Source organism: Lynx canadensis, chromosome C1 (genome assembly GCF_007474595.2).
Source record: "Lynx canadensis isolate LIC74 chromosome C1, mLynCan4.pri.v2, whole genome shotgun sequence".
NCBI classification, from domain to species: Eukaryota; Metazoa; Chordata; class Mammalia; order Carnivora; family Felidae; genus Lynx; species Lynx canadensis.
Window position 1 is genome coordinate 70,291,516 of NC_044310.1, and position 12,273 is coordinate 70,303,788.

Below are 12,273 nucleotides of genomic sequence, written 5' to 3' on the forward strand. Positions count from 1 at the left end.
AAGTAAACGGTTACGTTAAATGAAAATTAAAATACTTCTGAAGTATATTCGTTGTGGAAACATTTTCTGATCTGCGCAAATTTTATCTCACAGTATTTCACTTGCAAAATATCCATTAGTTATAGCATAACCTTGTTTTTAGTTACAACAATTTATCTAGGGCCAAATTATACTCACAGTAACTGAGAACTGTTTTTAGGTTGCACTCAAAATCCCTGGTTTCAGCCCTCCGAGATTTAGCGGATACACAACACTGCTAAAGAGTTCAGGGATTATTCATGGCACAGTGAAAACATACACACAGCTGAGACAACACTAAGGAAAATGTACTTCAGGGCTTTTTTGTGACCTTGGGCTAGGTACAAAAGGGAAAAGGTAATAATAGTCCCTGATCATTAGACCTATCCTTTACTTTCCACCTCCCCAGTTCAAATTATTTTTAGCAGTTAAAACCAAGTCAGCTGTGTTGACCCAGGATATGAAATAATGAAGCAGAATTCACAGCAGAGATCTAGAAACTGGCCCTCCTATCTGCTCCTAACCCTTTAATCCTATTGAAAGAATGTATGCTCAGAGGAAAGCTTGTTTTTTAGTACAAACTATTTATATGCCCCTCTCTGACTTGAATATCACAATTAATATCCCACAAATTTCAAGTTCAGAATAAAGACAAGCACAGGTGCCTGGGTGGCTCAGTCGGTTGGGAGTCCGACTTGGGCTCAGGTCATGATCTCGCGGTTCGTGGGTTTGAGCCCCGCTTCAGGCTCTGTGCTGACAGCTCAGAGCCTGGAGCCTGCTTTAGATTCTGTGTCTCCCTCTCTCTGCCCTTCCCCCGCTCGTGCGCTGTCTCTGTCTCAAAAATAAATAAATATTTTTAAAAACTAAATAAAAATTCTGAGTCTTCATAGAATGGTGTAACTGTATAGACGCACTTCAACACTTTATTTTTAAATATTTTTAAACATACTGGTACCCTTCGTAAAGGGAGAAATGGTAATTGGGGGTCAGTTGTCTGAATCTACCTGGCTCAGGCATAAAACTGATGAACAGACACCTGTTGGTCTCAAGTCCTAGAGACTTTGATTGCTTATTTGGCTGAGGAGAAGGAAAGGGCTTTTTATGCACTGGTTCTGAGAACCCAGACATAAAAGGAGGGAACAGTGATTGGTGGTGGGTGAAGTTGGGGCTGGGGGAGGAATGTGGAGCTGGAGTGGTAGTTTTCCATGAGAGGCTTGGGAACTTTTGGGGCTGTTCTGAAGGCCCAGGTAAAAATGTACAAAGCAAGAGTTGGGAAAAGGGCTGTTCTTCTCTGGTCTGCCCCAGACCACCATGCAGCGTTGGTGAGCTGAGGCCTCAGCACCTGCCGTGCCACGTGGGGCTCCCAGGAAGGGCAAGGGCAATAGCCACACAGTCTGGGAGACTCCTTTAACTGACTCATAAGCAGAAAAAAATAATGAGGCCAGAGCATCAGCCCAAGAGTAGACCTGCTCCTGAGTATAGGAGAGACACTGTCTGGGGCTGCTCAGAATCACTGAGAAGACCTTAAAGAGAGGATTGGAGCGGGTGGCAATTAGAGGGAGGACATATAATGAGCTACTCAAACGTGGTCATAAATGTATACATGAACCAGTGAGGCTGAGGACATTCAGGTTACATAGCCATAGTGGAAAAGATCTACTCTTTCCTTAGATTCACAAAATCAAATATGTAAGGTCAGTCATATATAAGTCTCTTTTATTATGAAGTTCAAAGCTTGGAGAGCTGACAAAGTCGAACTTCAAAATACAATGTTGGGAGTTAAAATGTCACTTTTTTCTCCAGTAAGTTTAATTTATTTAATCAAATTTTTGTTTGAATTGAAATTTTAGAAATCAGTTGGAATCTTTTAAGGATATCATCCTCCAATACATGGAAAAGAAACCCCTTCAATGTGTCGGTTCAAAATAGAAAGTTGTTGACACCTAAAGCCTAACTCCATGCCTACAAGGCTGATGTGTTAGGAGCTCTCTTTTAAAAAGGAGGTGAAACAGTTGCCTCCATATTGAACTTCTACCAAGCCAAACACCCTGCTGGAACAATAGAGATAACCATATGAACCACTTTCTCACGTTTCCCTTTGCATATCACATACCCGCTTCTCGGATCTTTTTTGTCCCCATTTAATAAAAATTACCAAAAACACATTCCTCACAATTTGTCCCATGATTTTTTTCCCTAGACCCATAGAGCTTTCAGAGGCTAAGCAGAAGTTTTAAAAATAGGAATCCATGCAACTATCTAAATTTTAGATACAGAAGATACATTTGTTTCTCATTTTAAATTTCAATTCATACTTTACTTAGGCAGCATGATATAGTAGAAAGAAAACTGAATCTGGAATGAAATGAATTCAGGTTCAAGTTCCACTTTCGCCATCTGTATGAACTTGGGTAAGTTGCTAACTCTCACTGGGCTTGTTTCTTCAACTCTGCTATAAAGGACATATTAAGAAAATCATGTGAAATGTCATAATGTATTAATTATAGAACTGTGGGAAAGCACTTCACTATTCCACAATGTGTCTTCATAAGGAACTATAAGAAAAATTTCTCTCAAGACACAGGAACACAGAAGTCCTATATCCGTTGAATAACCAGTATGATTTTATCTCCTGCTGTGCATTCTAGAGTGGATTGTGTTTTAATATTTGCTTCAGTTGAAGCTCCGAGTCAAATCCATCTCTAACTATAGAGGGTCTCAAGGAATGTATTTTGTATTCTTATCAGCCACAAGATTCATCCTATTTTCCTGTTTTTATTTTTCCATGCATATTTTCTTATGGCTATTAACCACTTCAAATTCACTATTAGAGTGAGGGAAGACAGGGGGAAAGGGAGCAAGGGAGTAATGCAGCCTATATGCAGGGTTATTTGGAAGATTAAGTGAAATAATACACGTGGAAATGTTTGGCCAATGGTTATAAAAAATTACTATTAAAACTATAGCAAGGTTTTCTGCCTGAGGAAATAGGCAACACCAGGGCAAAAACACAGGTGTGCTGACTTATGGCTTAAGTGTATTTCCATTATATAAGTCAACTGTCAAGGAAGCAGTAATTAAATTCTAAGAAGTACGCTGTTGCATTCACTAGCTTAAATAAGGGAAAAGCAAGGTAGCATTTTCTCCTAGGCACATGGTCCATTCTCTCTTTCCCTCCCCTATACTTAGCTCTGTATCCTCTCAACGGTCCCCGATTCAAGGCCCTACAGGAATTTTGTTAAACACAAATGAGCAGGCTCAGTAAGGAGGTAGGAATCATTATAAAGAATGCTAAGGCAACTTCAGCCCTGGGAAGACTTCCTGGGAAAGTGACGGGGAAGTGCACTGAAACACTCTCCTATAGATCAAGGCTCCTTATGAACCCTGCCAGAACCGTAAAAGCAAGAGGGTAAGTTAACACCACCCATCAATCATTTTAACAACAGTCGCCTTACTCTTGTTCCTAGAAAACATGCTGCAGATAAACCCCGAATCTTTCATATTTCACCCTCCCATGCTAACTTGCTTCAAGTCCCTTCCTCTGAGGACCACTTGTTGGAACAGAGTATCAGGGGACCTCAATTCCATTGAAGTATTCCACTGATTGCTCAAGAACTTTGGTGAATTACTGCAAATGAAATGAGATTCCCAAAGATTAATAAGGGTAAGAATAATTAACATCCTTGAGGTTCACATGATTTTCCTTAACTTTTAGTGCAAAATGGTTGAGAGGAAGATTATTTGAGTACTTACGGTATTTGTTAAGAGTTTTGTTTGCAATGCTGGACAAATGTATCTTAATTTAAAATGATTATTCTTATCTATTCTCTATACTACAGATACTGCTTACACATAAGAACTGCAATTTCATTAATAAAAAGCAACAGCATCATCAAAAGAATTTTCTAAAACACAGAGAGAAATATGTTTTTACTCCTTAAGCCAGGTTCTCATTGTTTAATAAAAAATCTCAAATTTTGTGTTTTTTTATTTTGCATCTAACATTTTAATCTGTTTCATGTTGATTTGATACTTGATTTAAAAACTAAGTATTAATCAAAATCACATCTATTGAATACTATCCCATTAATAGCTAAAGCTTTTAGCAATGTTTACATTGATGTTCTTTCTGATTATTAACATGTTAAATGTCTCATAAAATAGAAAATTTTATAGAATACATTTAAAAATCAATTACAGGGGCACCTGGTGCTCAGTTGGTTAAGCATCTGACTCTTGATTTCGGCTCACATCATGATATCATGGTTGGTGGGTTTGAGCCCTGCATCAGGCTCTGCACTGCCAGCACAGAGCTTTCTAGGGATTCTCTCTCGCCCTCTCTCACCGCCCCTCCCCCCACTCATGCTCGCCCTCTCTCTCTCAAAATAAATAAATAAACATAAAAAAAATCAATTACACAAAAGATCATTATCTCCAGAATGTCTACATTGTTTTCAACATCAAACCAGTTTCCCCAACAATTATGATTCTGAGGAGACCTACCAATTTCAAACTTTGTCCCAGCAACATTTGCTGTAATGATTCCCTTCTTTTTCTTCTTTCTGACTTTCCTTTTCATTGTGCTTTGATAAGGCAATTCTGTATTCAGATCCAGGGGAGAGGGTCCCTGAATAACTTTAAAAGAAATGTAAACCAGCCAAATATCACTGAAATAACAAAAATTCCAGAGCAGAGAACACAAATGCCCCCCCACCAAAAAAAAAAAAAGTAAAATTATAAATTCTACTTAAAAGTCCTCAATTAATTTTTAATTCTTAAAAAAAAATTCAGTGATGATCTATAATATATCCACATTTTGTAGTGTGATTAAGTCAATCTGCTTACCTCTTTCTTGAGGCAGAGATGGCATTATTGTCTGTGCCTGTGACAGTGTGTGTTACTGGACCAAGCTCTCAGGAAATCTGGAAGGCCTGCATGAGTCTAAGTAGGATACAGCTCCAAATCACTGAAAGTTCCTATCATATTATCTTGGTGGAATCCTCAAATTTCAGGACACTGAAGTTATGGGATGAGAAGGTACCTGTAGGGATTTTAAAACAAAGTCATTTTAGAAAACAACTCTGACGAAATTTTTCTATTGTCTTTAAAAGTCAAGTGAAGGTGAAAGTTACTGTACTCAATCGACAAATGTTTGTTAATTTATAAAACCTTACGCAAAATGCCAAGTGATAGTTAGTTCCCTGTCCTAAAAGGTGTAGTCTAGAGGAGGAGGTTTTATTTAAGTTACATATCATATTTACACACAATAAATAGCATGCCATACCCAAATAATGACGATAACCACACTCGCTATCATCTACTGAACGCTATCGTAGGCCACTTAAGCCATTTAATCTTGCAGCAAAACCATGAGGTGGAAGCTTTTATCCCTAGCTTACAGTTAAGTAAACTGATCTCAGAAAGGGCAAATCTTTACAAAACAGTGACAATGTGGAGATTAAAGTGAACAACCCTCTGGTGTCAAAGTCAGTGCCTTAACTAGGACCCCACACAACCTTCAACCCAACACCTGAAAGTGAGATGCAGCATCACTTTTAATATGACACAGCAAAGTGACTATCAAGGCAGAGATCACATACAACGAAATACAGAGAAAAGCGATTCCTAGTGAAGGGGTGGCGGGGGTGAGGGGGGGCTTGTTGGTAGGGAGGGAGTTGATGACTTCATAAAGTAGACCACATTTGAATTGTGCCTTAAAAAATGAACACAATTTTGAAAGGCAGAAAATGAGAGGAGTCATCATTATGCTGATCTTATCTGGGCACACAGAGGAATGCAATAAACATTTTTTAATGAGCTCATTTGATTCGGCTACACCTCAGCATGGCCTATATTACAGTCCACTTATTTTCACTGTGTATGTATGAACCTAGGTATTTATGCCCTGACTATACTATATTGCCCAGTCTATACTGTCAACTTTCTAATTTCTCCCTTCATGTTGTAAGAATCTTTAAGTTCTTGTAAAATGTCTCTAAGCACAATGAAAAACTATAAAGCCTATCATGATAAACAAAGGTATGGTATCGATACCTTTATCAGGAGGTTATCAGGTTTATCAGAAATTCAGCTATATAAAATGTGACTCTTAATACATCACCCTCAATAGTCATTATTAATAATAGGATTCATTATTAAAGAAAATTTAGAACTTAGTTTTTGGGTATCATTTTTACTAGAATAATTATCTAGAATAATTCAATATGAAAACTAGTTAACTATTACTTATTACAGAACAATTGTGGACAGGCACTGTTAAGAATCTAAAATATCTTACCTAATTAACACACCTGGAATTGAGATACCATTTCTGCAATTTTCTAGACATGGAAATCAAGGCTAAATAAGTTAAATATATCAAGGTAACACAGTTTATAAATAGAAACCTAGGCTTTGAACCCAATTCTGACTGATTGTTCATACTGTTCACAGAGCCCCACTATTTTCAGACACCGTGCTGATATGCTATATAGATGTAAAAAAACAAACAAACAAAAAAAAAACACAAAAACTTGGTAACCCAGTTGCAGTGCAAACTGCCAGATATGGGTGTATTGTGGGAGATCACAATACTTCAAAATCAAACAGTGAAGTCACAGTAAACATCCCCAGCCTGACCTCAGCTCCCAATTCCAAGCTGGAAATAGACTAGATTACTTTTCAGAATAAAAGAAAGGAGTGGTCTAAAGTTCAGTGTGATTTCTTTCTGGAAGCTCTTTGATACCTCAGGGAGGTAACTATTTGGGTTTACAAGTCCTTGTCCAACATCTTGTTACTGGAGTAAACAAAGATTCTCTTATGGTAACAGAGTACGTATTACATCGAAAGTAGGTGACAAAGTCAAGAAGAGTTTGAGACAACATCTGCCAAACTACGTTGACAATAAGTTAGTAATTATTATCAGCTCTAAAAACAGATTTGTTAATTTCTGACTTAAATAATGAGCCAAACAGCTTTGATTAGTATAGAGCTCAAAACAGGAACTGTTACCCCTTCACTCACCACACAGGAATTTAAAGGCCTTAAATTTAGTCTATCTTTATATGCTTTACTTAGTTGCATTTATATTTTGGTGAATAACAGTAAGAGTGCTTTAACAAACTCAAGAACTTCATCCTACCATCTCAATTCTAATCATTTCATTGTATCCCTAGTGAAAGATGTGAGACGGCAAGATTGATCACATCACTTAAATGAGCCATGGTTACCTACTTTCCAGAAGCACACAGCATGTTTCAGTTACCTCCAAAATACTTCAAGCCAAGGGTTTCTTAAGCTTGGCTGCAAAGTAGAATCACCTGAGAAACTTTTGAAACTCCTAGCGCCAAGGCCACACCCCAGACCCAAGTGGGGCCCAGGCATCAGCATTTTTTTAGCTCTCCATATAATTGTGTCATGCAGCCAAATTTGACGTCTGCTGCGAGCACATAATGACACTGAAGCCAATAATAGTTATAACATACACAGACAAGAAAAAAGTAAAACAAAGAAGAAAACTTTGGAACCTATATTTAAAAAGGCCAAATAGGTTAAAAAAAAAAAAAGAAAAGAAAAGAAAGAAAGAAAAAATCATCCATTAAAATCTTCATCTCTAGTTGAAGTAAACAAATTGGGGAAAAAAAGAATTAGAAGATCAGCAGAAATTGATTTCTAAGACAAATAAGCAATTTTGTTCTGCAAATAAGCCATTTCCAGAAGGACTCAGTTCTCAAAAATGTCAAGCAAATGGGCACCTTGAATGTAGAAGTTCAGGGGCTACCATGCAAAACAATAGATACATAAGACTAAAACACAAAAAGCTGTAATTCCAATACATTTGTGTTGGAGTGCTCTTTCTTCCCAGTCCTTTCTGTCGAATTACAACCCATCACTTAAAGTCCAGATACCAATTTCCACTCTTTCCTTAGAGCTTCCTCTGATTATGTTTGAAGAAATTCATTACTCCCTCTTCTGGTCTATCACAGAGACCATTATTTGTACCCCTATCATATCACCAACCACAAACTAAGAAGGTAAGCTCTGTGAAGACAAGTGGTTCTGGTTTTCTTCTATCTTCTTCAATCCTCCACTCCCAGAGCCTAGAATATTGCCTCACACAATGCCAAGAAAGTACTTGTTCATGATGCCACCTGGCAGGAACCAGAGGTGGTCATGGGGCTCTGAGAAACAAACACATATCATTTACAATATATTACTTTCACATTTTTAAGTGAAAAAGGCAAAGTACCCAGAAGTTTACATCTGGGTAAAATAACAGAAGAGCACGTGGGAAATATGCATCGAGTGGTGGCAGCCTGTTGTGGCAGGTGCACAGCTAAAGGAGACACCCTTTCGTGTACACCCATTAGTATCCCGCGCTATTACCTTTTGAAAAAGTAAGATACATGTGATAAAAGTTTGTTTCATCATTACAATGTTAATAACAAACCCACCAAACTTTGCGTGTCATTTAGATCAAAATACAATATGATAGAAAGAGCACTGAACAAGAGGTCAGTTTCGATTCTTATCCTTTATTCCGCCACTTAACAGATACATGACTTAATTTCTTACTGTGCAAAAGGAAGAAATTGACTTTTTCCAGCCTTAGAGTCAAAAATACCAACCAATGCTATCTTCATTGGTTGGTATTTTTTTTTTTATATATGAAATTTATTGACAAATTGGTTTCCATACAACACCCAGTGCTCATTCCAAAAGGTGCCCTCCTCAATACCCATCACCCACCCTCCCCTCCCTCCCACCCCCCATCAACCCTCAGTTTGTTCTCAGTTTTTAACAGTCTCTTATGCTTTGGCTCTCTCCCACTCTAACCTCTTTTTTTTTTTTTTCCTTCCCCTCCCCCATGGGTTCCTGTTAAGTTTCTCAGGATCCACATAAGAGTGAAACCATATGGTATCTGTCTTTCTCTGTATGGCTTATTTCACTTAGCATTACACTCTCCAGTTCCATCCACGTTGCTACAAAAGGCCATATTTCATTTTTTCTCATTGCCACATAGTATTCCATTGTGTATATATACCACAATTTCTTTATCTATTCATCAGTTGATGGACATTTAGGCTCTTTCCATAATTTGGCTATTGTTGAGAGTGCTGCTATGAACATTGGGGTACAAGTGCCCCTATGCATCAGTACTCCTGTATCCCTTGGATAAATTCCTAGCAGTGCTATTGCTGGGTCATAGGGTAGGTCTATTTTTAATTTTCTGAGGAACCTCCACACTGCTTTCCAGAGCGGCTGCACCAATTTGCATTCCCACCAACAGTGCAAGAGGGTTCCCGTTTCTCCACATCCTCTCCAGCATCTATAGTCTCCTGATTTGTTCATTTTGGCCACTCTGACTGGCGTGAGGTGATACCTGAGTGTGGTTTTGATTTGTATTTCCCTGATAAGGAGCGACGCTGAACATCTTTTCATGTGCCTGTTGGCCATCTGGATGTCTTCTTTAGAGAAGTGTCTATTCATGTTTTCTGCCCATTTCTTCACTGGGTTATTTGTTTTTCGGGTGTGGAGTTTGGTGAGCTCTTTATAGATTTTAGATACTAGCCCTTTGTCCGATATGTCATTTGCAAATATCTTTTCCCATTCCGTTGGTTGCCTTTTAGTTTTGTTGGTTGTTTCCTTTGCTGTGCAGAAGCTTTTTATCTTCATAAGGTCCCAGTAATTCACTTTTGCTTTTAATTCCCTTGCCTTTGGGGATGTGTCGAGTAAGAGATTGCTACGGCTGAGGTCAGAGAGGTCTTTTCCTGCTTTCTCCTCTAAGGTTCTGATGGTTTCCTGTCTCACATTTAGGTCCTTTATCCATTTTGAGTTTATTTTTGTAAATGGTGTGAGAAAGTGGTCTAGTTTCAACCTTCTGCATGTTGCTGTCCAGTTCTCCCAGCACCATTTGTTAAAGAGGCTGTCTTTTTTCCATTGGATGTTCTTTCCTGCTTTGTCAAAGATGAGTTGGCCATACGTTTGTGGGTCTAGTTCTGGGGTTTCTATTCTATTCCATTGGTCTGTGTGTCTGTTTTTTTGCCAATCATTGGTTGGTATGTTTGATAATAAGATTGACACCAAACACCTTTTGTGGAAATTATGAGAGAAACTCCGATGTTCCCAACATCCCCAGGAATCTGTGCCCAGTGAATGCTATATAGAATGGGTTCTTCAAACATATTGGCAGAATTTTAATTACCATAGATTACTAAATTTTAGTAATCTTAACCAAAGGTCAGTGGGAACCAAAATTAGGGTTAAGTTGAAAATATGTAAAATTATATTAAATAAAAATTTAATAAAAGCTGTTTTTATGATGAGAAGGAAGGAGAAAGAAAGGAATATAAACCAGTACCTCCTGTGTACTAAGCATTTTTCACATAACTTCATGTGTATTTAGTCCACTTAATAAATGCCCTGGTATGTTTTATTCCCATTTTATATATAGGAAAATTTAGATTTCATGGCTAAGTAACTTGCCCAAAGTCACACCTAATAGGTGACAATGAAGTGGCTTGTCTTTAAAGCCCACGACATTTCCCACTTTGTATGCTACCTTCAAAATTCAGTCTTTAAACATGACACATTGAAGATTTCACAAAGAAGCTTAATTCTGCTTGAGTGGAGCTGTTTTAAAAGCTAGAGAATGAGAGCAAGAGAATCAAGCTGTGGTTTAAAATGTAGTTGAGATCACAAAGTTGCATCAGATTTAATCTGTCTTCTTAGAACCCCAATGCAGCTATCCATATCCAGACTGTCTTCCTGTTTTTTTCCTTCATGAAGGTACTACAATTCAACAAATACTCTTATGTAGCAGCCACTGTTCTTAGTGAACAAAATAGGAAAAAAAAAAATTTTCTTTGTGGTGCTTACACTCTAGTTGGGGAGAGACTAACAGTAACAGCAAACATATTAAATAAGTAAACGTCAGAAAATGCTAAGTACTGGGGGGGTGGGGAACACAACTGATTAGGAGACCAGGAACGTGGGGGGAAAGTAAGGAGAAGAGTTACAATTTCATTTTATTTTTATTTAACGAAGAGCCTTTTATTTTTATTTTTTATTTTTTAAAGTTTATTTTTGAGACAGAGAGAGAGAGAGAGCATGAACAAGGGAGGGGCAGAGAGAGAGGGAGAGAGAGAATCCCAAGCAGGCTCTGTACTGCCAGCGAAGAGCCTGATGCGGAGCTCAAACCCACAAACCATGAGATCATGACCTGAGCCGAAATCAAGAGTCAGATGCTTAACCGACTGAGCCACTCAGGTACCCCAAGAGTTGCAATTTGAAATTTGAATCCAGATGGATTGAATCCAAATGGAGTTGATAAAAATCTGATTTGTATGTGCACATATGTGCCTGTAAGCATATGAGGATATGAACATGTGCGAAGGGGAAGGAATGGAGAAGACATACCATTTCTGTGGTACTGAACAATGTCTAAGCCCTCCAATATGGTTCTTATTCCTAAATCCTGGTTTTCCTATGTATTTATTTTCTACATTGGTTTTAAAATTACTATTTTCACACTGACAAGGAGAACAAACATGTTTCACAGTGTATATAACGAGTTTTATGTACTTTTGATAGGGTATCAATTTTCTGATGGAGAAGGAGAGAAGAGGGGCAGGGAGATCCCAACCCCTCTCTCCACCTTGTGTCCCCAGGACAGACATTAGATTTGCACACACTGCTGATAACTCTCTTGGGTTCTTGTCTCCTAGCATCATAGTTTTTGGCATCTAAGTTACTCCTGTCCCCCTTCCATACTTGCTATCCTACTAATAATATGACTTTTCAGATCTCAAAACAACAATCTGTATTAGGAGAGTCTACATTTTGCTGCAATAATAAATATCCCCCATATCTCAGGAGCTTAAAACAGCTAAGGTCTATCTCTTAATCATGCTACATATCAACCAAAGACTGGCAGGGCTGCTCTGCATTTCACAGTCACACAGGAAGCCAAGCTGTTAGAGCAGCCATCATCCTAAAACCAGTCACTGTACCAGAGGGAAAGAGTTTTGGAGGCTCTTATATAGGCAACTAAGGACACACAAAATTTCTACTCGCACGTCAATGGCCTGAATAAGTCACATGACTCCAGCCAACAAGAGTTAGGAAGTACAATCTTATCATATGACCAGTAACACTAATAACCATCACAAACTCCCTATTTGAACCTTGCTACTTCCCCCTAGGCACTATTTTCTAGTTTTCCATAGCTCCACTTTATAGTATTCTCCTCTGCTG

At 38.2% G+C, this 12,273-nt stretch overlaps 1 protein-coding gene across 2 annotated transcripts in view; it reads right to left on the reverse strand.

The window, feature by feature from the left end:
* TTLL7 (tubulin tyrosine ligase like 7) overlaps nucleotides 1-12,273 on the reverse strand; it is a 144,775-nt gene that overhangs the window by 89,687 nt on the left and 42,815 nt on the right. Inside the window, exons 2-3 of one of the 2 annotated variants that reach the window (XM_030326057.1) lie at nucleotides 4,864-5,059; nucleotides 4,522-4,645 (exon numbers count right to left, since the gene is read on the reverse strand). In XM_030326057.1, coding sequence (XP_030181917.1) covers nucleotides 4,522-4,597 — 76 coding nt within the window. In that variant the 5' untranslated portion in view covers nucleotides 4,598-4,645; nucleotides 4,864-5,059. Of the gene's footprint in view, nucleotides 1-4,521; nucleotides 4,654-4,863; nucleotides 5,060-12,273 lie in introns of both variants that reach the window. The other variant, XM_030326056.1, reaches the window with a different exon arrangement.